The following is a 27615-nucleotide window of genomic DNA, read 5'->3' as shown; positions in this document are numbered from 1 at the left end:
TAGCTCCAAGTACCATTCTGCATTCAAATGTATGTGAATACCTAACGGACCAAACTGATGAGGTCATTGATCCCTGCATTCAAAGTTTGTTAATTCCCATGGAGCATCCATAATCATGTCAAAGCCTTTTCACATGAACCACCTCAGTACAAATGATACCTCTGCCAATGCACTGATCTTTTATACCTTGTGTATGTGATACTACACTGTCTTTAAATGTGCATATCGCTATCTCATGAGTTTTGTCACCTCTGTGTGCAAACCTCTGCCAAGGCAGTGCATCATTTCATAAGCTGAATGTCATGAACCAACTCTCACAGAGTCCAATTGGTGTCATATCTACAGCCACATGAATTTGTGAGTAGTCCTTGGCACAGTATAGCACATTAGCGATAGTTGTGCCACATAAGGCATACTGCTAGTCTCTTAATAAGGGTACAGGATAATGATCTGCCACTGTTCTAGCATTAAGGGTCCTCTGCATGGGCATCAGCACTATAACATTGACTACTGGAAGAGCGAATGATGCCTTCCTTCAACATTGCATATGCAAAGAAAGGCACTTCAAATTGGCACAGGATTGTTTGACTCTTGGAATATCATCACAAAAATGGTGAATAACTTCAACAGGCAAATATTTGATGCTAGTATTAGTCACACTCTGAAACCCTACTTACAATGTTCAAGAGGCAGTATTTAGTGAGGGATTTTGGAATATATTACAACCATGTACATAACACTCCTGTTGGGACATAGTGCACAGAGGCATTTAAGAAACCATTTTTCCATGCTCTAAACGCAAATGGAATGGGAAGAAACCCTAATGAGTGGTAAAATGTCAAGTACGCTCCGTCATGTAGCTTACAGTAGTTTGCATGTTAGTAAGGCATCTGACAGCCCTAACTGTTGTACACTTGCCTCACAAATTCTTAATGTCACTGCCTGGTATCAACATCATCAGCTAACATGCTGATTACTTCGCCACATGTCAAAATTGTCAAAACATGAAAAATGTCCAGTAAATATGGGCTCTAAAATGCATACTTTAAGAGCTATGAGAACATGCTCATCTTTGCTGCTATGAAACACATCTCTCCTATTGAACAAATGCTTATCGATCTTCGGTATGAATTTTAGAGGCCATGTTTACTGGACATTTTTTTCTGGTTTTGTTTCATACTACCCCCTCCAAAATATGCAAATCAAACAGCTTGCAGTAGAAGAAATGTGTTTCATAGTTTTGAAGAAGTGCTTATAGCTCTCAAGGTATGCAGTTTACAGCCCATGTTTACTACCGTATTTACTCGAGTCTAAGCCGCACTCGAATCTAAGCCGCACCTGAAAAATGACTCCAAATAAAGGAAAAAAAAAAATCCCGAATCTAAGCCGCACCTGAAATTTGAGACTCGAAATTCGAGGGGGGAGAAAAGTTTTAGGCCGCACCTCCAAATCGATACAAAGCTGGTTCATTGTAATATGAGACACAATTTAGGTTGAACGAATGACGATACAGCTACAGTAGTTTGGTTCGAGTCGTAACCTTAGCAGTTAAGCTTTACCACGTAGCCATTGCTATGCGTCAGGCACTCCATCCGTATTTATACGGGTACCCTTCCTTTTTCACGTGCTTCGTCTGGTTTGAATCGATTTCTTATTTTGCTTTGATCTGATAAGTGCCGTTTTCTTTGTTATAGGTGTTTGCGTCACTCTTAAGCTGAAAATGCATTACTGCACTGTGTCATGCATTGTTTGTCGCATTCTGATAGTGCGTGTTTACGGCCTGTTGCGGCTCGCGGCATGGCTTGCTTTTGTGCGCGCTACCGCCGCGTACAATTAAAAAAAAAAAAAAAAAAAAGAGAGAGAGAGAGAGAGAGAGAGAGAGAGAGAGGGGGGGGGGGGGAATCATCTCATTAGCGAAACAATGACAAGAGACGTTACTTACACTGCTGCTTTCTTTGATAATGATCAACAAGAATCAAATAATAGACTGCGTATGATAGAACATGTTAACGAGAGTTAGGCGAAAATTTTCCCTGTTTGAAAATCTTTGCGGCCGCTTCTTTATTACATCAAATTCTGCACAGAAATTAGTCATCTTAGATTTAAAAATCTAGTCACTTGCCGTGCTTCATTTCTGACTGTATCACTATTAGGCATAAGAATAATACGAATATAAACATGACACGATACGTATATTCTTCCGCGTTTGCTGTTGTCTCACTCTAGTTTCGTAGTTTATTAGGCAGACAGGATTTAAATGAGATAGCAACAAACACGAAAGAATACATGGCAAAATGTTTATATTGGTATTATTCTTATGGTGAAGAGAATACTGTATGTGATTCAAATTTCATCAGGTTCCGATTAGCAACCATCTCTTGTCACAGATAGGAAAAAATTCAGAACGTAGAGTTGGCCATATTGACAAACATCCCAGTCAGTCTTGCCAGTCAGATTTTCGTAGTACACTGAAATTGTGCTACATTCGAAGATGAACAATACGGAATTTGTATTTACTTCATTGGATAATGTATGAAAATGCAGTGGTCGAAACTCGCGGCGGAGAAAAAAAGCTCGTTTTCCACTTTTTTTTAAAAAAAATATTTACTGACGCAGAGGTTTTGGCGCCAGTATTTATCTTTGTGCCTACAAAGCATGCCCGCGTAGCGCTACATATATTTGACGGCAGAAGTTAGTTGTGGTGGCACGTACCAACATTTTTCATAACTTCCGCTTGCTTTGCACTCGATTCTAAGCCGCAGGCGGTTTTTTGGATTACGAAAACCGGAAAAAAAGTGCGGCTTAGATTCGAGTAAATACGGTAGACTTATTTTCTTGTTTTAGTGTCAGGAACCTGTCATTGATGTCCGTAAATGGAATTTTGTTCAATCCAGTATATATCCAGAGTCTTGCCATATGATCTCTTCATTTTTTGTACTTGAGTTTACTGTGAGATTTTCTGTTCTCTTACAGATTTGAGGATTTCATCAAGATATTTGCAATGTGCAACTCCATTTATCTTGCTGTATTTTGTGTTTAATTTTTGTATGGTTAATTTTCAGCAGAAAAAGACTTCTGGAAAGATATTTGAAGGTCAACCTTCTTTGTGAGTGCTTTAAGCAATTTTATTTGTTTTTTTGCTGTTGCTTCATTAAATAAGCATATGGCTAGGTTGTCTGTAAAAGCTAACTTTGTCCCAGGTCCATCCTCACCAGGTTGGTTCCAGAGTCCTTGGATTTTCAGTTCTTTCCCATACCCCCATTACTTTGTCTGGACTAACCTGCACAATGATGAGGATAACTGAATGTTACTCTAGTTTTGATGATTAGGGGATCATAGATTTCACTCACGAATTTAAGTTTCAATCTTGTGTCAGCCAGTATCTGTTTGATTAGCCATAATATTTTTGGGGCAAGTCTTAATTCTTCTAAGAAGTTGAACACTGATTTTCAGTCAATGGAATCATACACTGTCTTGAAATCTGTGAAAGTGCAAATGACTGTAGCATTTCTGATGGTTTTGTATTTTAGAATTGTTTGCAGATTGAAGAATTGTTCAGTGCATGAATAACTGGGGCAGATGCCTGTCTGGTACTCACCAATTTTGTGTTCTAATTGTTCCTGGGGAAAGCATGATGAGAGAATTTTGTATGTGAGTTGTTGGAGGGGCTAGCTGTTCACATTCACAGTACTTCCTTTGTTGTGCAGCGAATGGATATGTTCACATTTCTAGTCATCAGGAAGTTTTTCTGTTTGCCAGATGGTTGTGGTTATTTGTGTAAGTACCTGTACAAATTTTGATCCAAGGTTCTTTGGTAGTTCTGCAATGACACCATCTTCACTGGATGTCCTGTTATTGTTTAGTTCAAGTATGTGTTTGTGGATCTCTTCATATGTTGATGGGAATGATTCTGGGTGAATGGAGGGGCAATCCTGTATAGGTAATCTTGTTTAAGACTCATGGTGGTGAAGGAGATTAGAGAAATAACATACCAGTTTCTCACAATTCTCTCGATTAGTTAGTGCAAGTTTTCCGTATTACATACAGGATGTAACAATACGGTACCTACAACTTTGAGGTGTTGTAGAGGGCATCTTGAGGATCAAATTCAGGATAGGAACCCATGTCCAGAGACATCATCCAATGACACTACAGAGCATTAAATTTATGCACGCACGGGACCTGCCACTAAGCCATCTCTTCGGCAGCAAACATGAGTGTATGGCAATAGACCATAGGTGCAAGTCCTTCCAGTGTTGCTTGTTATTCAGTGATAGTGACTGATTTACATGAACATCAGTTCTATTGGGGACTGATCTTGCTGGCCATGGGATTACCTCATTATCATGCAGACAGTTCACAGAGACAAGTGCTTTGTGTGGACAAGCATTGTTACATTGAAATGAAATGATTGTATGATACTATTGGCCAGGAGATGCCTAATGGGGCCGTTTGGCCTCCCAATGCAAGTCTTTTTATTTGATGCCACTTCAGCAACTTGCATGTTAATGATGATAAAATGATAATGACGATAACATGACACCCAGTCCCCAAGCGGATAAAATCTCAGACCTGGTCAGGTCCATAGCATGCAGTCAGCCACACACACCACTCAGTTAAGGGGATGGGCGTCAAATTGAAAAATGGTACAACGATACTGACACATGAGAGCTAACACAGAATGTCCGTGATGTACTCTTACGTCATCAGAGTTTCCTCAATTACTACAAGCCATGGCCTGAAGTTATACCCAATTGCTCCCTTACCATGACAGCAGGAGTAACACTGCTGTGCTTTTCCAGTAGCATTGGAAAAATGGAACCTACCCCATGTCACTGGAATACTTGTCCAAGATGGTCATCCAAAGTAGCACAAAACTGCAATTCATTACTGAACCCAATAAATTACCAGTCATCAGCAATTCATGCTATATGTATTTTGGTGTTAATGGTAGCCTATAGACAGAACATTAATTCCCTTGTACAGCTGCTGTTAGTCCCTAAGCAATGCTGGGGGATGATGCAGTGTTGCAGTGAGTCCATTACCTGTTCTCAGATGAAAGATACAGATGTAATGAGATTATGATGTGCTTGGTGCTTAATATGGTGATTCTCCCTTGTGATCAGATGTGGTCAACCAGAACCTTGACCACAGAGATGCCTGCCTTCATGTTCCAATGCAGTCCAACATCAGGCCACTGTCACACTGGATGCCTTACAAATCTGGATATTGCATGATTCTACTAGCTGACCAAATTGAGACCCACAATTAGGCCCCTTTAAAACTCTGTCAGGTGCTGATAATGATGTCTCATATGAGTATGCTGCATGTCTGTGTACTTCGCAGTGATCACTCTACAACTGCTGCTGCTCGCATACCTCACATATCATACCAGGCCTGGTAACAATATTGAACATGAACAACATTCATTCACTGTGCTAACCATTCTATGTCACAGAGAACTGCAAATCTAATCATTTACACATCTGCCAATGGTTTGTGTATATATACAAAGTTACATTAGCATCCAATCACATTTTCTGAGTACTTCACTTCTTTTCTGTCATTCAGTGTGTGTGTGTGTGTGTGTGTGTGTGTGTGTGTGTGTGTGTGTGTGTGTGTGTGTGTCCAACCATCCTCAAGTTACCACATTGTTTTTCTTCTGTAGAACTTACTTACCTTATATATCTTTTGGTTATAATTTTGCTCATATGCTCTTAATGCTTTGTCAACAACACTCTGCATCCACTGATTCACTTTATATCTTGAGAAAAATCCTTCAGCATCTGTCCATTTCTTCACTTGCTTTTTGGCCTCTGCCTTTCTGCAAAATTTATACATAATGTTACATCACTAGTCAAATTAAAACAAAATTCATGAAATAATTAACATTCTACATAACACTCTTACTGTGACGCCTCCTCTCCCCCAATTGTTTTACGCAACGACACACACACACACACACACACACACACACACGCATATGCACACGCACACACACAATATTACACAATGCAAAGGTAGATTTTAAAAAAATGCACTAAGTATGGCTGGAAGCAAATATTTATTTCTTCAGCATCCTTCACTAGCTGTAAAATAACAAGGGAATCGAAGCTTCCATGCAGATGCAGTTAGCCGCTAAAACATTCATAGTTAGGAACTCTAATAAGAAACAGAACATGTGGGTTGGCGAAGAGTAAACAGATAATTTAATCACAGTGTTCTTTGTCAATTATATTATTATCTAAATTTTACTTCTCTCTCAGGAAAAAAATATATTAACTTCAGAATGCTGCTCCAGCTCATGAGCTATGTTTTGGTGCAAGTGAATTTTTTATTTGAACTTTAATCTGATGACTAATGTGTATGTTACAAGATGAATAAATCCATATTCTAAATTTAGATTTAGTGTTCAGTATCAATTAATTTTGTGTTTTTTCTGTGCCCTAGCCAAGCAGGAATATCACAGAAAAGTGAAAGTATAATATGCAAATGGAACAAAATATATATTCACTGATGACATTCTAAAGTTACATAAACTAAGCTCCATGTAAGAAAAATAAATAATGTAAAGGGTCCACACTACCATGTTAAACACAGCCACATTTCATAATAATTTAGCAACTAGTTGCTGTTCCATGGCAGGTATTCAGCTTCCAGGAAAGAATGTGCTACAGACACACTAAATTTATTTTCTGCATGCATTTAGCACTCACAATCATGTTTTTCCTGGGGCATAATTTTGTCATTTGTGTTGGACTGTTTCCTTTTGTGTTGGACTGTTTCCTTACATTCTTCTGGAAGTAATTTAGAAGGGAAACTGTTAGAGACTGACACGTGAAGTGATACAAGAAGTTATAATGAATCTAGTGCTATCAGAATTTGTGCTTGATTAATGAACTATATGATACCACTTACATTTTGGCCAGATGTGGATTGGTTTTCATAAGTAAATTATGTAATCCATGTTTGTGAATGTTTTTGAATTTTTATGGTTGTTTGGAACAGTTTTTCCATACATATAATTTTTCATTTAAATATCAATATATTTTCAAACTTTGATCTCAAATTATGAAAATTAGCTGGGGAAATAATCAACACTAAATACTTAAAAATGAGTCTTCATTAATTTTGCTTTGGTATTTTTACCAATCAGTTTTAAATGCAGACAAAACATATATTCTTGTTTACATTTTTAAATCTTTAAAACTGATATGTAATTGATATTACAACGCAACAGGAGGTTTTTTAATTTTTTATTAATAAATTTTGTAACATTTGCCATTTGTTATTGTTACTAAAAATCTTTAAATACATACATATCTTTGGAAAAGATATGTGACTTACACTTGTTAAACGATCCAGAAAATGGAAGTTATCCTATTATTAATTTGACTATTGGTTGTTCTGAATTTTTCTAAAACAGTTACACATCCTATATTGTATTCATTTGGTGGCAATTTTTTCAGTCTCTTTTAGTTTTACACCATTTTGACATAATTTAGATTAACATCTAGGGAACTTTTCTGGAAATGGATACAGACAAAAAAAGTACAGTATATTTTGATTTTTGTCTGCAACACTATGAAAATATATGTTTAACACTAATCAGCATATGTTTAAAACTAATCAGCACCATATTATTGTACTTGGCCACCAACATAAACACATCATGACATTACAATAAACAAACACAATGGTGACTAAGGAGACTGCATCATACTGCCAATGCTTTCATGTTAGTTGTGTATATACTATCAACCCCAATTATGTGCTCACTCACAATAAGCCAACCAAAATGCCCTCACTCCCAGGTACAATAATATTGCTTTGAATAATATCATGTGGAAGGGCTAATAAATAATGATTTATCATTGAAGAATGTACTCCAACCTGTGTCATTTAAAAACTGCTTAAGGAAGCTACGTGAAATTTTTAATACTGTTCGCCATTACTACTCTTGGACTTACAAATACAGTGCTTTAAAGCAATTTACTTCTTAAGCAATGTTTATAAAATTTATGTTTTAAAGGATATATAAAAAGAGAGGTGCATCATATGTGTGAGCATCAGCTGGGATTAATGTCATACCTTGAGTCTACAACACTTAGCTATGCTTTTACTTTTAGACATATAAATACATGGTATTATACCAATGTGTGGTATGTTTAACTGTGTATAGTAAGAGAAGTGCGCCATTCATATGGGCTGCTGCCTGGATTATAGACTATTGTGGCTGGAGTATTAGTAGTTTTTCTATTACTGGGAAATGACACAAAAAGAAATTTTCAGTACTCAAGTTAAAATTATGTATGCAAAATATTGTGAAGAAACAAAGAATCTGGACGCTGAAGGAACACTGATTTGCATTTGGAAGCTGCAAAGGAACTTTGAGCTTACATGGACTACAAGTAAATAAAAATAAACAAAAATAATTTTGAATATCATAGCACAAGACTAACGAAATACTGGCAAATTAGTAAAATTTTAATTTTTTAAATAAGGTACTTTATAACCGAGTGAACATGAACAGTAAAGAAATAGTGAAGCAATGGAGAGGGTTGTAGATGAAAGCCAAGATGTTTTTGAAAATTTAAGTGACATCAGTCCATGAAAAGCCAGATCAGACTGATTTTTTTAAATTATATATTAGAAGAATTATGAAACATGCAACAGAAACGGAATGACAAGGCACAGCGAAAGAGAACAGTCACAACTCAAGCTTAAGGTTTGAAAAATAGGATCTAGATTGGGGGGGAAATGAATCCACCATAAAGGCTAGTAATGAACAAACTAGTAACAGAAACAAGTGTTTCTTTGAACAGTATCAAACAATGGAAAATCCAGGATGGAAAATAACAATTTTAGAGAAGGAAAGTTGCTACTCACCATATAGTGGAGATGCTGAGTCACAGTTAGGCACAACAAAAAGACTCTCGCACTTATAGCTTTCGGCCGTTAAGGTCTTTTGAGTTACCTGAGACTGCAGTTGTGTGTGTGTGTGTGTGTGTGTGTGTGAGAGGGAGAGAGAGAGAGAGAGAGAGAGAGAGAGAGAGAGAGAGAGATAGAGAGCATATGTCTGTCTATTGTTGATGAAGACCTTAATGGCAGAAAGCTGTAAGTGTGAGAATCTTTTTGTTGTGCCTATCTGCGACTCAGCAACTTTGTGCAGTATAATAGAAAGAATGTGCAGTATAACAGAAAGAATAACTTCTGAAGTTAGACCTGCAGTCAGTGAAGATCTTTTTAATTGAAAGACACACTGACATTTCTGTGGTACCGGAAACTTTAAAATCTGTGAACTCACCTAAGATAAAAAACACTGCAACTTCAGATATTTTTGAAGAAACATTATAGAAGCAAATATGAACTAAAGCAGAAACTTACATAGGACAAGTGTGCAAGGAAAGCAACACTCATAACTTTTTGATGACAACCAGCTACACTAACAAGACTTAACCTATACCAGAGCACTGTGAGAACTATAGTGCTAGGAGAGTTCAAACCATTTTGCAATTTGAAATTTGTGCTGACAGAATTACTGGCAGTACTTTATGGTACAGAGTCATGAACAGTGTTTGGGAAAGGAAGCTTAGATGATGATTTAGGCAACAGGTGCTAAAAATAGAAATCAGAGAAAACAAAACAGTATAAATGAACCTTAACAATAGTCCCCTCAATGGATCAAAAGAGCTGAATGAGATATGAACTTAACTAACACAGGAGCATAAGCTCTTGCAGTATTTTGTCACCTTATGTTTCTCATCTCTATATCTTTTTGTAACTATCTCTCACTATCAACTGATCTTCTCCTTTTTACTAGTCTAATAATCATGTAGTTAACCAGAGGCCAGATGATCTGATTCTCACACGGCAGATGATCTGATTAAATGTATTGAATCAAAAATATTTCTAAGGAACTGAAAATATGTTAAGCTTATTCTTGTATATGAAATATTATTTATGTTTCTTTTTTTTAACATTCATTCTTTGTGAATTTCATACTGTTTGCATGAACCAGACATAACTGCTGTTTTGTGCTAGATGAACAAAAATGGATTTGAAATTACAGTCATGTTGGTAAACTTACATACATGTTTTTAAAAAAATTGAAGTTTTTCATATAGGAAAGACAGACTGAGAAAATGTTACTGTTTATTGTGATTATAGTCACCTAGTGTTAGCAACACCAAAAAATATACTGGTAGTGTCTTAGTGGACAAAAAGTGTTTAAGAGGAATAAAAATTTAGGATTTTTCTAAGCTATGTTACTTCAGTTACTACTGTGGTGTCTTTGTGAGAGAGAGCGAGAATGAAAAGTGACATTTTTCATACCAATGCAAAGTTAAAGATTATAGTCAGGTATGATACATGAAAGATCAGCTATCACATTAAAATATATATTTGTTGGTTTAAAATATTTGATTTATTATTATTAGAGACCAGATTATATGCAAGATCAAATAATAAAAAAAACATGGTAGTTAATGCGAGCATTATATCTCAAAGTCAAACCTGTGCATATCAATTACAAGAAAGAGCATCTGCCAAGTGAAAAATCAGTACATTTAGAATGCTGATATCATTTTCTGAATACTTTCTTGTAGAGGTTAGCAAGGGGGCCTTTCTGGGATTATTTTCTAAAAATTTGCAAAATGGTGGCACATATGGTGTTTTAAGAATTGTTTCTTATTTGCTATTGTTGTCGATAAGAAGCAGATGTGATCCGAGTGGATAGCAGCGAAACAATCAGTATGTACATGACCAACTTCGAAATATATTGCACGCAGAAGGGCACGCTCAAGAACTCTGTAATATTTTGTTTAAAAAACAACATACAGTCATGAATTTCTTGAACAGCAATAACTTTTAATTAATACTATTGGACAAAAGTATCATTTACAATTTATTTTACATTTTTCTACTATTGTAACCATAAATTATCAAGACCTGTTCCAAATATTTCAATCACTCAAAACATTTTTGTAAGCAGTAAAGGGCCTTCTGCATCAATACCCTCATTCACAAGTCTGGTGATCGTAGAATGGTTTACTTTTTCAAGTTCTTTGCAGGCCACTAAATAGGAAGAATAAGGCTCTTCTTTTAAAGCACCAACAATCAAATTTGCAATGTAACAGCCACAAGTATCTGTAGTTTTGTCAATCAAAATTCAGATAATGCTGTCCTCGAGTTCATTTTGTATTTCTTCCAGAACATTTACATACACTGTCAGTAAGTAATTTTTACACATTGTTGATTCATCTGGTATATTTTGATTTAAGCAATATTACCACAGGATGCCTTTGAGGATAGGATTTGTAAGTTTGTGAAGACAAATATTGCTTGCAGTTAATGCTTCACAAAGATCCATGTTAAGCTAACTTTTCTGGTTACCTATGGACAAATCCCTGCTACTACGACTTGCTGTTGTCAGAAGTTGTAGTTGTGGTCCTTTCTTCTGTATTACTGTGATATAAAGACTTGTCTTGACATTTCTGGTCTACTTGAAACTTATTTTTGCACGAGATGTTTCTCTCCCAAACTTGACAATATAAAACAATTCTGTCATATGTAAATGTTCCAGGATGGTTAGCTATCCATGAAACATTTCTTTTTTGGGGGGGGCATGGCGAAAAATATGTTACACACTACATCTCATAAACACGTTCAACTGTGGACAAGTAAATAGAAACCTAAACTGAAACAATGGACATGTGACTAAAAGATTGCTTTGTTTAATTTAATTGTTGCCCACACGTACAGTATGACAGCGGAGGGGATTAACCGGGGATGCGGGCTCAGGAGCATTGACTCTGGCTGCCTGTTCCTGTTCCTCTTCTGTAATGATTTCGCTACACAGTGGCCTCACAGTTAGTGACTGCACGCAGTCCTAGGCTGCGGTCAATCTGCGAGACATCATAACTACATACAGCTAGAGACTGCCCATCTAAATTTTTAAAATATTATACACATACAGCAAAAATATGCATCATCACTAGTTTTTAGTTAAAATATGCAGTATTCTGCAAGTTATGTTATTATGTAGAGGTTTATGAAACATTCTGCTATATGGTAATGAGGAGGAGGAGGATGAGAATGATGATGGTGATGTAGACATGTAGGCATATCAGGGGCTTATTGGTGCTCTGTTTTTTAAAGTAGTGTACTTTTGTTTATGATGGTATGCTGTATAAGATTCTGAGAAACAAGTGTAGGGAATTTACGTAAGATGTTGAGCTTCAGTATAGGTCCAAGGTTATACTATTGATGTTCATAAAGTTCTTGAGATTGATCTGACTTGTTGGTAATATCTGAATTTTAATTAACACATGCATGATTACCCAGCCTTGGCATGAGACAGAGTTATTCTAGATATGAAATGGCTTATATGAAGGGCTAAATATAATACTGTTGCTGACAATAAAATGATAATGCCTCATGAAAATCTTTTAAAATTGTCTATAATGTAAATGGATAGATAAAAAAAATCTACTCACCAAGCAGCAGGAGGGGAACACACAAGGGTTTAACTTTCACAAGGTTTTGGAGCCAGTGGCTCCTTTCTCTGGCAGAAGAGTTGAAGGGGAAGGAATAGGGGTGAAGGAAAAGGAGTGGAGAGGTTTAGGTAAAGAGGTACAGTTCAGAAAAGTCACCAAGAAACCCAGGTCAGGGGGAGACTTTCCTTTTGTGTGTGTGTTCCCCTGCCACTGCTTGGTGAGTAGATTTTTTATTGATCCATTTACATTATATTATCAATAACTGATTATTTTCATTGTTATGTTAAAATTGCCTGACATTTTAAAGGCATAGCTGTACATAATTAAAAGGTAGGATAATGTACAGTGTAAAAAAAACAGTGGGTTGTTATTGTGGAAAAAATATAAAGCATAAACCTCCCTATTACACATTACTTATTTTAACTAAAATGTGAGATTATTTGATTCAGTTAAGACAATTACTATAAAAATAGGGATATTTTTTGTGCCTCTTGAGAATTATTGTTGTGTGCAATATTTTCTCATACCTTGGCTGCATTATTACTCTCTTCGTTAAATGTTCATAACTGAATTAGTAAAGCAAAATTTGAAAAATCAATTGAAAATTGAAAAAGTTCAATGATCATAGTTCTTTGGAGCTTACTACATCACATGATGTTACGTTGTACCTTGGATTGTTATTCTGAGGTTTCTATCTCCATAGCTATAGAAAACTGTTTAGTGAAGACTGCACTAACAGCATAGAAAATGACTAAATTGTTTTGTACTGCTATTTCAATATTTTCTCTTCCATGAATAATGTCGAGGCAAACCCAGAAACTATTTAGTATCTGAAAACTGGTGTTAGTAATATCAAATTGTGTTAAAATGTGTATGGGTCAAAAATGACCCACATGGTATTACTTTTATAACAGGTAAATTTTTTCTACTTCTAGGTGACCCACATCTCTATCCAAGAAGGTTGCTTCATAGATTCAACATGAAAAAAGTGTTGGCAGTCTGGGCACTATCAATCATTTCTCACTATCCCACAGCAGTTTCCACCCTTGTCCATTGCATTGATACTTATTTTTCTAAACTGATTGTTAAAGACAGTTGTTCAATTAAAGATTATAATTAAGTAAGTGTTTGCTGTTTTTTTTCTGTTATGAAAAAAGCCTAACATATGTTATTTTATGGAGTAATTACTTTTATGTACCCCCCCCCCCTTACCCTCCATGAGTTAGGTTTTCTTTCTTTCATAAAGTAACATATCATTAACAATGGACCTTCATGAGGTGAGGTGATCTGAATTCTTCAACAATACAGATAATTGTACAATTGCTGAAACCACAATGTAGGTGTGTCTGTGGAAAGGCCAGCTAATCCATAGTTCCTGAAGAAGGGCAGCACCCTTTTCAGTAGTTCAGGGACAACATTCTGACTGATTTACTGATCTGGCCTTCAACATTATCCGACATGGCCTTGCTTGCTGGTAATGCGAACAACTGAAAGAGAGGGGAAAGTACAGCTATTTCTATCTTGGAGCATGCAACTTAATGTTGCTTAATGATTTATGGCTTACTGGTGACGCATCCTCGTGGGTAAAATGTTACACAGGTGTAATAGTTTCCCATTCAGATCTCTGGATTGGGACTACTCAGCAGGATGTTGACATCATGAAAAACAAAACTGGCATTCTTCATGTTGGAGCATTGAATGTTAGATCTCTTAATCTGATAGGGAGGGTAGAGTATTCAAAAAAGGATAGATACAGTGGGAAATGGTGAATGTGGTGACAAGTGGAACAGCACTTCTGGTCAAGTCAGTATAGCATCATGAACATAAAGTCAAATAGGGATATTTTGGTAGTAGGCCTAATTATTAATAAGAAAATAGGAATGTGGGATGCTACTATGAATAGCACAGTGAGCATATTATCATAGACAAGACAGACATACAGCCAGCATCCATCACAGTAGTACAAGTGTATATGCCATCTAGTTCCCAAGATAATGTAGAGACAAAGGATGTATGATTAGATAAAGGAAATTTTTCAGATAATTAAGGGAGACAAAAATTTAACTGAGATGGGTGACTGGAATTTAGTAGTATGGAAAGGAAGAGAAGGAAAGCTAGCAGAAGAACATCGACTGGGAGAAAAGAATGTAAAAGGAAGCTGCCAGGTAGAATTTTGTGCACAGCATTATTTTATCATTCAGTTAAACAATGAGGAAAGAAGACTGTAATTGGGGAAGAGATCTGGGAACACTTCAAGGTTTCTATTGATCATACAATGGAAAGGCAAGGTTTTCTAAACCAGATTTTAAACTGTAAGACATTTATAGGGATAGATGTGGCCTCCAGTGATAATATATTTGTTACAAACTGTAGATTGAAATGAAGAAATTTAAAAAAGTTAGGAAATTATGGAGATGGAACTTGGATGAAATGAAGGAACTAGAGGTTGTTGAGATGTTCAGAGGAAATGTCAGACAACATTAGGCTGAAATCCCTGGATAACATAGGAGATACTGAAGTTAAGTAACAAAAGGAGTAAATACAAAAATTCGGAAGAAGTTAAGTAACAAAAGGAGTAAATAAAAAATTTCGGAAAGTGAACCAGGTGGAAGGGAAAACATATCTAAAACATTAGACTGGCATGAAGTACAAAATTGCTGACAAAGAATGGCTATATGACAAATTCAAGGTTGTGGAAGTATGCATAACTTGAGGAAAGATAGGTGCCAATATGGGAAATTTAAAGAGGTCTTTGGAGAACTGAGAAACAACTGCATGAATGTCAAGAGATCAGATGGCAAGTCGGTAATAAGCAAAGAAGGGAAAGCTTAAAGATGGAAGGAGTATATATAGAGGGACTCTAAAATACAAATGAACTTAAGGACAGCAAAATAAGAGAAAGTATGTGAAGATGAGTTGGGAGACATGATACTGCAAGAAGAATTTGACAAACCACTGAAAGACCTAAGTGGGAAGTAGGCCACTGGAATAGACAACATTCCCTTAAAATTATTGAGAACATTGAATGAGTCAGCGATGACAAAATTATTCCACTGGTATGTAAGATATATGAGACAGGCAAAATTCCCTCAGATTTCAAGAAGAGTGTAATTCCAAAGGAGGCAGATACTGACAGGCACCAACACTATCTAACCATCAGTTTCATAACTCGTGGTTGCAAAATACTGACAACAAATTGTAAGGGGGCATTCAAATGAAACCTGGTCACTAGTGTAAAGTAACAGTAATGATTTTATTAACTCAAAAATGTAGGTGTACACATACTCAAAAATAGTCGCCAAAACTATTGGCACATTTATCCCATTGCGACAGTAACCAGTTGATTCCATCTTTGAAGAAGCTATTAGGCTGCTGTCAGATCCAGGCCTGGACCCAGTCACACACTTCATCATCCATTGCGAATCACTTGTTTTAGAGGTCCAAACACGAGAAAGTCACACGGTGAAAGGTTGGGACCATATGGGGAATGTTCCAGTGTTTCCCACCAAAACTGCTGCAATGTCGTCTTCATTGCATTGGCCATGTGTCGGCAGGCATTATCATGCAGTAGGATAATGCCATTGGACAACATGCCTTGGTGTTTTGACTTGATTGCTCGTCTAAGGTTCTGTAAAGTGGCTTGATAACGCTGGGCATTGATGGTGGTTGCCCATTTCAGGAACTCAACAAGCAGTGGGCCCTTGTGGTCAAAAAAAGAATACATCATCACGTTACCAGAACTGGTGTGCATGAACTTTGATTTCTTTGGAGAGAGGTGAAGTCACATGTTTCCACTGCTTGCTCTGAAGCTTGCTTTCCAGTTCAAAATGGTGACACCATGTTTCATCACCTGTGGCAATTGGCGGCAGAAAGCCACATTCCTCCTCATGATAACATTTTAGATGACTCAAAGACAGTGCCAATTGAGTATTGCGCTGTTTGACAGTCAGCTGGTGGGTAATCCACTGCACACAGGTTTTTCAAAAAGTTCAAGTGTTATTGCATTATGGTGTGGGCGGTGCCTATGCTAATACCCAGTAACCAACGGATCTCGTCCATGGTGATTCTGCTATTGTCCAAGACTAAAGCATTCACTTCCGCAACCATTTTCAGTGTGATGACATGATGAGCCTGTCCAGGATGAGCATCGTCTTCCAGTGACTCGCGCCCCTCAAGGAATCGTCTGCGCCATTTCACAACACTTGAATGACTCACACTATACTCACCCTTCACAGCCTTCATCCATCGATACATGTCATGGCCTCCAACTTCCTCCACCACCAAAAATGGAATCACTCCTTGTTGCTCCTGCCTACTTGCCTGCATGTTCGGTAGTGGACAATAACTTGAGTGACCACCTTCTCTTCGGCGTGAAACCACACTGGCTTTATGCAACATAAAATGGTGCGCACACGTCAGTCTTTCTACCAATAGATGGCACCACCATACCCGCAGTTACGTGATGTCACCTTATGTGTAAAGCAAAGGTAGACACACTGACCAGGTTTCATTTGAACGAACCTCATTTTGCATAAAAATGAAAAAACTTGTAGAAGCTGACATCAGGGAAGATCAGTTTGTATTCCAGATAAATGTGAGAACAAACAAGGCAATACTGACCCTATGAATTTTCTTAGAAGATAGATTGAAGAAAAGGAAATCTGCATTTGTAGCACTTTTAGATTTAGAGAAAGATTTTGACAATATTGACTGAACCAGATTCTTTGAAATTCTGAGGGTAGCAGGTATAATGCTACAGCCTCCCCCAAGATCATTATGAAGTGTCTGATACCACCTTTTTTTAGATATATATCCGTGTATTTATCATTTGATTCAGTGCTTCCTAGGGCCTTTTATGTGTATTTTTATAGGTATCGTTCTGTTCAGTTTGCCCATAAACCTATTCTTCTTTGCTTTGTAAACACATATAGAATGTTCTGGAATGACGTAAATTCTCATGATTGTTAATAGACTGCTGCCACTAACAAAAATATATACATATTCCAAATTGAGTACAGTGGGAGTTGGTTTATGGACCAGACGACTCTGTGAATCAGTTCTTGAGATATGTAGATAAGTTGGACAGAGCCTTTGAGAGAAATGAGAGGTTAAATAATGGCAGATTTGGCAATCAACCATCGGGGGGGGGGGGGGGGGGGGGGTTGGGGGTTGGAATCAGAGCAGGAATCAAGGCAGAAGTGATAATAAAAATCAGAATAATAATAGTGGTTACAATAAAAGTGATAATAGATGATCAACCATAGTAATGGTAATGGAAACAGAGGACATGACAACAGGGAGAGACCTTGGGAGAATATTAAGAGACAATTAGATAGTCACCAGGCAAGATGAGGCAACTTAAACTGATTGGCACCTCATTTGGAGCCTGTCAGTTTGGGGCGAGAAATGGCAATTTAAACTTACAATAACCCCTTGGTGGTAGTTTCCAAATGTGACAGTGGAGTAAGACTTGTGCTCGATTCGAGACATTTGAACAAATACCTTGAGAGGGAAACTGATCACTCTGAGAAAACAGACGAGTTATTACATAAATTTGAATATTTGAACTACATGTCTAGTTTAGACTTAACAGCAGGTTTCCATCAGGTACCATTGTAGATTCAGTCTAGGAAATATACCACATTTTTGTATGGAGGAAGCTGCTATTGCTATTGTGTTGTACCATTTGGTCTTAATGTATCAGTTGCAGAATTTATCCGAGCATTAGATTTTGTTCTAGGGAAATAATTGTTAAGCAAACTAGTCCTTTATGTTGATGAGATACTTGTAACAGGAAAGAGTTGGGAAGAACATATACATTTGTTGGGTGAAGTGTGTTATACATTGAGACAGGGAGGTATGTCATTAAAACTAGAGAAGTGAAAACTCAGGGTTAAACAACTCAAATTTTTAGGCCATACCATCTCAGAAGAAGGAATCTTGCCTGATGAAGAAAAACTTGAAGCCATTGCAAGATTTCTTGCAGCCAAGACTAAAAAACAACTTAAATTGTTCTATGGAATTTGTGGCTACTACTGTAAGTTTGTCAGCACTCAAGCTTTAAATGCACCATGTTTGCACAACTTGTTGAAGAACAACACCATTTGGGTATGGAACAAGGATGGTCAGGAGCCATTCAACAACATCAAGAAACAGATGTGCAATAGCAGAATGTTATATAGACCTGATCTTACGGAGCCATTTTGCATTATGACCGGCAGCAGTGACTTTGGGCTGGGAGCTCATCTGTTCCAAGAAAATATTGTAGATGGTGTGATGGAGCATATGTTGGATTTTCACCAAATTCAAAAATTACTTATTAGGACATCAAGTAGTAGTAACAACCTAAGGCTTTAATCTATATACAAGAGTGTACTTTGAATCACAGCAGGACAACCAGTAGGGCACTTTTCCTCCAGCAGTTAAACTATAAAATAAAGTATATAAAAGATGAAGAAAATCTAATTGCTGATGCTCTATGAAGATTGGCAATGGGAGGAGAAGGTGAAAATAATAGTGATGTGTATGAAAAGGAATTTTGGATTATGTATCTAAAATGGGTGAAAGATGAAAATGAAATCAGGAAAATTTGTAATGACATCCGTAGATATCAGAACTGGAAGTTAGTTAAAAGTTATCTGGGTTAGAGAGGATACGAGAAAGTAGAGCACTATTATAAAGTGCACAAGGGTATACTTTTCAGAAGATACAGTGCAGACAGTGATGCTTTGAAATTGTGTTGGCCAGAGCAGTATATTGAAGTATTGATAAAGTATGTGCATGAGAGTTTTGGACATTGTAGGACACAGAAATGTATCCAAAAGATCGAAGAAAATGTATATTTTTACAACACTGGCAGGAGAGTGAGAAAGCAATTATCTACATGTGACAAGTGCCAGAGGGTAAAAGTTAGTAACCAAACCTGCAAAGGATATATGCAAAACATCTTGCCAAAAGAACAACTACAACTTGAAGCAGTCGATTTTTATGGATCATTGCCTAAGGCTAAAGGAGAATTTTGTTACATATTTGTCATGGTGGATCTTTCTTCAAAATTCATTAAACTATGTCCATTAAAGAAAGCAAGTAAGAACATCATTTTGAAAATTAGAAGAGACTACTTGACAAAGGTAGGAAAACCAAAGAGCATTCTTTCTGGCAATGGAGCACAATTTATTTCTAAACTTTGGAAAACATTTGTTGAGGATGAGAACATAAACCATATTCTGATATCTGCTTACCACCCATCAAGCAATCTGACTGGACTTTACATGAGAGAAATAGAGAGATTATTTAGAACTTATTGCAACAAAACTCATGTAAGTTAGATAGAGTACATAGACAGCTTTGAAGATATACTGAACAGCTTACAGCATTTGTCTACTGGGTTTTGCCCATATGAAATAATGTATCACAAGAAACCACCAAATCTGATCAATGAATTAATTGAATTCCCAGCATGTAAGGCTATGAGTCCACGGGAAAGAGAAGAAGTAGTCATGAAAGTAATGGAACGACAAAGGAAATTGAGGAAAAACAGACATGATAAGAAGTTGAAACCTACAAATTTTGAAATCGACGATCTGGGCCTGGTGAAGACACATGAAAAATCCAAGTCTATAAACAATGAATTAAAGAAATTCTTTGACATCTATATTGGTCCAGTCAAAATTCAGTCTATAACACACACCCATATACGTTAATGTATCCAAAATATAGAAGGTTATTTGGTTTACATAATATAACTGAACTGAAACCCTATAAGCAAGTGTCAAACATCCAAGAAAAAATAAGATAATATAAAAGACCTCTGGAGGACACCACATCTTTGTGTCAAGTGCGTGGCGAGCACTAGGTCTCTGAGCTATTTAGCATTCTATTTTCTTCTTTTTGTTTTTGGATGCTACATCTTTTACTCATCTATAAACCTGAAATGGAGCTGAAACTTCCTGGCAGATTAAAACTGTGTGCCCGACCGAGACTCGAACTCTGAAATGGAGTTATCTCTTACTGTAAATGCTATCCATTCTCTATAGCGTAAGTTTTCTGTATGTAATATGAATACTGAGTGACATTATTTGAGGAATAATTTGAAAATGTAAACTGCGTACTAAAACTAACTTTCTTACAATAATGATTGACCAATAATTAGTAATTATTTTGTATCTCTTAAGATGCGTAAATATTGATTCTTTAACCATTTCAGACAATAGTTACTACTATAGCAGAAACATAAGTGAAAAGGACATTTTAAAACTAGTTCATGAGAAATGAGTTGTGTAAAATATAGTGATAAAGTTACGACAGCTTTGTAGAGATGAGGATGATAATAGGTTAAAGTGTGTACTATGTATATAATAAGTATTGTAAGTGTTGTTAAGAAACCACTTTCTGGCCATCACACTCTGAAGACAATCTGTATTAGTAAAAGATGTTTACTTTTTCTGTGCATGTTGTTAGCTTTGTGCTTCTGTGATGTTCAGGAGGTAACTGATGGGACAATGTATAGTTCTGGGAGTGAAAGACAATTTTCTAGATCCATATGAGTGTGTACTGTACAGTGTATAATAGTTATAGATAAGTTGATGTTATCATTTTCATGACAGAATAGAATCTGTGAGTATATAAGATAATGGAGATTATTGTAGTTATACTCTGCAGAGCATGATTTGATTTGTGGGAAGTGGTAGCATGAAGTAGTTCAAAGGTGGTTCTATGGGAATTACAGGCATAGCCATGATTTTATGAATGTGCTAATGAGATGTACAAATGGACAATGTTTAAGATAAACACATGTTATTAAATGGACAAGTTGCACTGTGACAAAAAAAAAAAAAAAAAAAAAAAAAAAAAAAAAAAAAAAAAAATTTGAAAAGTATGTCATTACAAGATTGTGTGATGAGGAACAGTCTGTGAGTTTATTTTTGATATGATAAAGATTTAAATGAGATCTGAGAGGTCAATTATAAAAATAGTGGAATATACTGAAATACTAATCAAAAAGAAACAATACTTATATAATTTAATTTTGTTCATTGACTTTAATCTGCATATAGTTAAAACTTTACAGTTTGGATGTGCTTATCTTTGTGTGATTTTGTTTATAAATATGCTAATAGTATAGAATAATATGTGAATGATTTTGATATATTTATACCTGATGTGACCTTAATTGTAACCTACATGAGTAACTTGAGTAATGAGTTCATCCCTGTTCCTACCTAGAGAACTTTATCCAAGATCCTTACCCGACCTCAAAATAAAAATTAGAAAACTGTGAAACTAAGAGTGGACTGTGCTATTGCAGTGTAGAGACTGCCAGAAATAGAGGGGTTGCAGACACAAGATGGACAGTGCAAAAGGACTGATGATTGTGAGCTGCCAATTCCTTAACATGTGTGATGTGAACCAGTGACAGTTAATAATAATAATAATAATAATAATAATAATAATAATAAGGCATCAGGATAAAGTTGACATTTTACCAATTATACTATCAACTACAGGAGTCATACCACACAATATCCACCAGTACATCAACACAATACAGCTACATCCAAATGTATATATACAACTACAGAAATCTGTAATTATTGATACATGCTCAATTACCCGAAAGCTCCTAAATGCAATGTAACATATACCGTACAGTTAAAAGGAAGTCACACTTAATGAAGGTCCGTGTCACTTTCCATTTTTAACCAGACATAATGTCTGAGAAAGGAAAGAAATAATAATAATAATAAAAATTTAAATGTATTGAAAATATGTGATTTGAAAGTACCAGATCATGTATATGTATTTAGCAGCCATTCTTACAAGTAATAGAGTGCTTCCTAGGGCTTTTTATGTGTATTTTTATAGGTATCGATCAGTTCAGTTTGCCCAAAAACCTATTCTTCTTTGTAAACACATATAGAATATTCTGGAATGACGTGAATTCTCGTGATTGTTAATAGATTGTTATCATTAACAAAAATTGAGCAAGCAGTGAAGGAATCAAAAGAAAAATTCAGAGTAGGTATTAAAATCCATGGAGAAGAAACAAAAACTTTGAGGTTCGCCGATGACATTGTAATTCTGTCAGAGACAGCAAAGGACTTGGAAGAGCAGCTGAACGGACAGGACAGTGTCTTGAAAGGAGGATATAAGATGAACATCAACAAAAACAAAACGAGGATAATGGAATGTAGTCGAATTAAGTCGGGTGATGCTGAGGGAATTAGATTAGGAAATGAGACACTTAACGTAGTGAAGGAGTTTTGCTATTTGGGGAGCAAAATAACTGATGATGGTCGAAGTAGAGAGTATATAAAACGTAGACTGGCAATGGCAAGGAAAGCGTTTCTAAAGAAGAGAAATTTGTTAACATCGGGTATAGATTTAAGTGTCAGGAAGTTGTTTCTGAAAGTATATGTATGGAGTGTAGCCATGTATGGAAGTGAAACATGGACAATAACTAGTTTGGACAAGAAGAGAATAGAAGCTTTCGAAATGTGGTGCTACACAAGAATGCTGAAGACTAAATGGGTAGATCACATAACTAATGAGGAAGTACTGAATAGGATTGGGGAGAAGAGAAGTTTGTGGCACAACTTGACTAGAAGAAGGGATCGGTTGGTAGGACATGTTCTGAGGCATCAAGGGATCACCAATTTGGTATTGGAGGGCAGCGTGGAGGGTAAAAATCGTAGAGGGAGACCAAGAGATGAATACACGTAACAGATACAGAAGGATGTAGGTCGCAGTAGGTACTGGGAGATGAAGAAGCTTGCACAGGATAGAGTAGCATGGAGAGCTGCATCAAACCGGTCTCAGGACTGAAGACCACAACAACAACAACAACAACAACAAAAATAAAAACATATTCTAAACTGAATATTACATCATGAAATAGAAGTAATAAATATTTAGCAACAAATATTAAGTGGCTGTGGAACTGTTGGCATAAATAGCTGATGCATCTAATTACCATAATTGCAATCGGTAAATTAGCTAGTACAAAAAACTTCATTCCGATTCAAAAGAAAATTACAATTATTATCCAGTGATGTAAGCTGATTTGTTATTCATTCTTACATAATTCATTGTAATTAATGGTGCTTGTAAATTATGCACATAATTACCTCTTGTTAGTTACACTATACTAATTTGCAAAATTATGGTATCTAAGAAAACATGTGTATTTAATTTATGTAATCTAGCAAAGGACAATGTGTATACTTTGAATAAATGTTAGCTATACAATCCATACAGTCACTTATTAGGAAATTAAAGTAAAATCAAAATTATTGTTGCAATCAGATTGTGATTTAATTTTCACACATGAAACCAAAGATGATGATAAATATGTCATTTTACATTATATGTTATAACCTGTACAAATGTAACAACAGTTTAGATGAAATTGTTTTTAATTGTAAGTTAAATTTTGTAATAAATTAACAATGGTAACAATTGTTAAATTTGTATATAAAGTGATGCAGCGAGGCTGCAAGAAGGTCAGTCAGTCAGTGTTTTGTTTTACCTCAGGAGTCTGTACAGTTTGGTTGTCAACTAATGTCAATAAACAATTTTATGAAGCTTGAAATTTTCGTGATGTTTCTATCAATCATCAATGAACCAGGCAAACACAAAGTTAAGTGTTAATGATCCAAAGAGATCGTTACACAGGGATGAAATATATTATAAGATTCGAGGGGCATTAAGGGAAACCATAGCTGAGAAGGGAATGAAATGGGTTTGTAGCCTATCCCCAATGTTATTCAATCTGCACACTGAGCAAGCAGTAAAGGAAACCAAACAAAAAATTTGGAAAGGAAATTAAAGTTCAGGGAGGAAAAAAACTTTATGGTTTGTCAATGACATTGTAATTCTGTCACAGATGGCAAAAGCTTTGGAAGGGCAGTTGAACGGAATGAACTGTGTCTTGGAAAGAGATTATAACCTGCATGTCAACAAAAGTAAAATGGGCAGTGGAATGTAATCAAATTAAATTATGCAGTGCTGAGGAAATTAGATTAGGAAATGAGAAACTGAATGTAGTAGGTGAGTTTTGCTTTCTGGAGAGCAAAATTACTGATGATGAACAAAGTTGGGAGGATATAAAAAGCAGACTGGCAATAGTAGGAAAAAAACATTTCAGAAAAATAGGAATTTCTTAATATCCAATAGCAATTTAAGTTGTACATTTTTCTTAAGATATTTGTCTGGGGTATAGCCTTGTATGGAAGTGAAATGTGGACAGTAAGCACTTCAGACAAGAAATGTGGTGCCATGAAAGAATGCTGAAGATTAAACATTTAGATCATGTAAATAATGGAGAGGTACTGCAAAATTTTGGGGAAAAAAGAAATTTATGGCACAACTTGACTAAAACAAGGGATCAGTTGGTTAAAAGAACACTTTCTGAGGCATCAAGGAATCATCAATTTGTTATTTGGGAGGGGGGGGGGGGGGGTGAGAGTTGGTGGGGAGGGATTTTAGAGGGAGACCATGACTTGAATACAGTAAGTAGTTTCAAATGGGTGTAGGTTACAACAGTTACACAGAGGTGAAAAGCTTGTACAAGACAGGCTGCTGTACAGAGCTGAATCAAACCAGTCACAAGACTGAAGACCATATCAGTAACAACAACTTTTATGTAGTTACAAACACTACTGTATTAGCTAAATATTAAGTTACTAAATGTGGTTCAGTGAATGATGATTTACCTGGTGCTACATCAGAGACTGAGATTAGGTGAAGATGCATTCTTTATACAAGTACAAACTAATTAGTTGCTATTTATTCTCTAAATTGAGCAAAAATTCATAATTCCTCTTATAAAATATTGAAAGCTCTTTATTGCAATATCAAAAAGCTGCTATTATTGTTATCTGACAACTACTTTAAGTATGAACATGCTACCACTTCAGAAGTTCCACATCCCCTAAAATTAAATTTTAAATTGTCATACAGTCAGTTGGAATGAAAATCAAACTGAAACAATAATTCTCTTGGAAGCTTTTAAGTCTGAATTTCAAAAAATTGTCTTAACTTCAGAGTAAAAGGTTTATGGTACAAACTTAACTGACTACATCTTTCTATATATTAACCACTAAAAACATTTTCTGCTTTACTTTCCAACATATCTTTGATTGCTGTACCCCTCTCATTGCTGCAGAATCTGTATCATAAACATTCAGTCAGTTGAAGTTAACCCAACTTCTTCAGTGTACCAGTAATTAAAAATAAAATTCAAACATCTCAGAGTAAACCATCTCACTGGGTTGGCAATATATCATACAAGATATTAATCTTGACAGACATGTTTTAAAGTGCCAAATTAATTTTTGTAAATCAACTAATGAATGTTATAGCTACACAATATTATGAGAGTACTGGTTAAAAATCTTTTAAAAACAGAACACTTTGAAAGCAGTAGCAAATAAAATGTTAGCAGTTATGGACAAGTTTTGCAACTAATGTGTTGCTCAAACATTTTGTAATTCGTAAACTCTTCAAACTGGACCAAAGTTACACCAAAGATATGGTTCTAAATATCACAATTTTGGTTCTATATGAAACTTTTTACTGAACAAATCCACTTCCAGATCATCAATCATATAACCAAATATTAAATAATAAAAGATCACCCAACAAAAAGGCTTCCAATGGTCTATAGTACCAGATCGTACAAAATTACAATATTCTTCTGTAGAAACTAAAATTTTACAGAAATCAAACAATGGAAAATCCAAGATGGAATGTAACAATATTATGAAAAGGAAAGTTGCTACTCACCATATAACGAAGATGCCGAGTCGCAGATAGGCACAACAAAAAGACTGTCACAAATAAAGCTTTTGGCCAGTAAGGCCTTTGTCAACAATAGATGATGCACACACACACACACACACACACACACACACACACACACACACACACACACACACACATATGTGCAAACGCAACTCTCACACATGACTGCAGTCTCAGGCAACTGAAACCAGTACTTAAGACTGCAGTCATGTGTTTGTGACATTCTTTTTGTTGTACCTATCTGTGACCCAAATTTTACAGAAATTAAGATATAAATGACATCTATTGCATGAAATAAATAATCTAAGAATTGTACAATGTCAATCAGGCTTAACAATGAAAAATAAAGTAATGCTTACACAAAATAATAACTCTTGAGTATCATACAAAGATTATTTAATAAAACATAAACATTATTTTACCGTGTGTCAGGCACTGATGACGTGTTTTCGAGCAGTCGGAGCTGACAGAAACCAGGGTGTTCACTGCTACAAACCTGTAAACATTGCATACCATAAAAATGTATTAACCTTATATTTAAATATGGAAATTAAATACTGAAAATAACTCATATGCGGGAAACACAAGAATCTAAGAAAGCTCTATTTACTTTAAAGCAAACATGCGGGATAGTTCATATTTTATAATCAGTTAAAAAAAAAAAAAAATGTCAAACCTTGAAAGCTCATGGATTACATAATTTGACACATTCTTCTCTTTGTATTTATATTAAATTCTCTAGCACCATGAGATAGTGGGCAAGTGTACATGAGCTATGCTTGTACGGGCTGCTGAGGTATGGGTTGACAATGGTCACACTGGCTTACACTGGCTTACAATGCATACTGCAATATCTTGCCAGTACACTGCCAGCTAACAATTAGATACCACCACAAAGTGTATCCACTTGTGACCAGTGCTCTATCATTCATTTCTTCACAGCAAAATAACTATCCACTGTTGATATCCATCACACGTTAACCTCCATGTATGAAGAATGCTGTATCAGCATTGAAATGGTTTGATGTTGGCATGTACAGTTTGTGGAAGGGTGGAAAGATGTTCATGACAAACAGCACCAGGGACGCCCACTGCAGCAACATGTGATGGTGCTATTATTGCGATTTGCAATATTGTGAAGAAAGGTAGTTGCATTAGCATTGACAACATGCTAATGCAGTTACCTACTCAGGCTTTAATTGGATCCTCATCCACTACAATGTCCCTGAAAGATCACCATGTTCCTGACAGACTACAACAAAGTCTGTGCGAGATGGGCACTAAATTTGCCAAGTGATGTCCACAGGCAGCAACT

At 36.0% G+C, this 27615-nt stretch overlaps 1 protein-coding gene across 2 annotated transcripts in view; it reads right to left on the bottom strand.

The window, feature by feature from the left end:
* LOC126175487 (cyclic GMP-AMP synthase-like receptor) overlaps nt 1-27615 on the bottom strand; it is a 287658-nt gene that overhangs the window by 148352 nt on the left and 111691 nt on the right. For both annotated transcript variants that reach the window (XM_049922305.1, XM_049922307.1), the window contains exons 4-5: nt 26723-26796; nt 5680-5824 (exon numbers count right to left, since the gene is read on the bottom strand). In XM_049922305.1, coding sequence (XP_049778262.1) covers nt 5680-5824; nt 26723-26796 — 219 coding nt within the window. The remainder of the gene's footprint in view (nt 1-5679; nt 5825-26722; nt 26797-27615) is intronic.

This window comes from Schistocerca cancellata, chromosome 3 (genome assembly GCF_023864275.1).
Source record: "Schistocerca cancellata isolate TAMUIC-IGC-003103 chromosome 3, iqSchCanc2.1, whole genome shotgun sequence".
Lineage (NCBI taxonomy): Eukaryota > Metazoa > Arthropoda > Insecta > Orthoptera > Acrididae > Schistocerca > Schistocerca cancellata.
The sequence above is the reverse complement of the archived record's forward strand: the minus strand, read 5'-3'. Positions and strand labels throughout refer to the sequence as shown.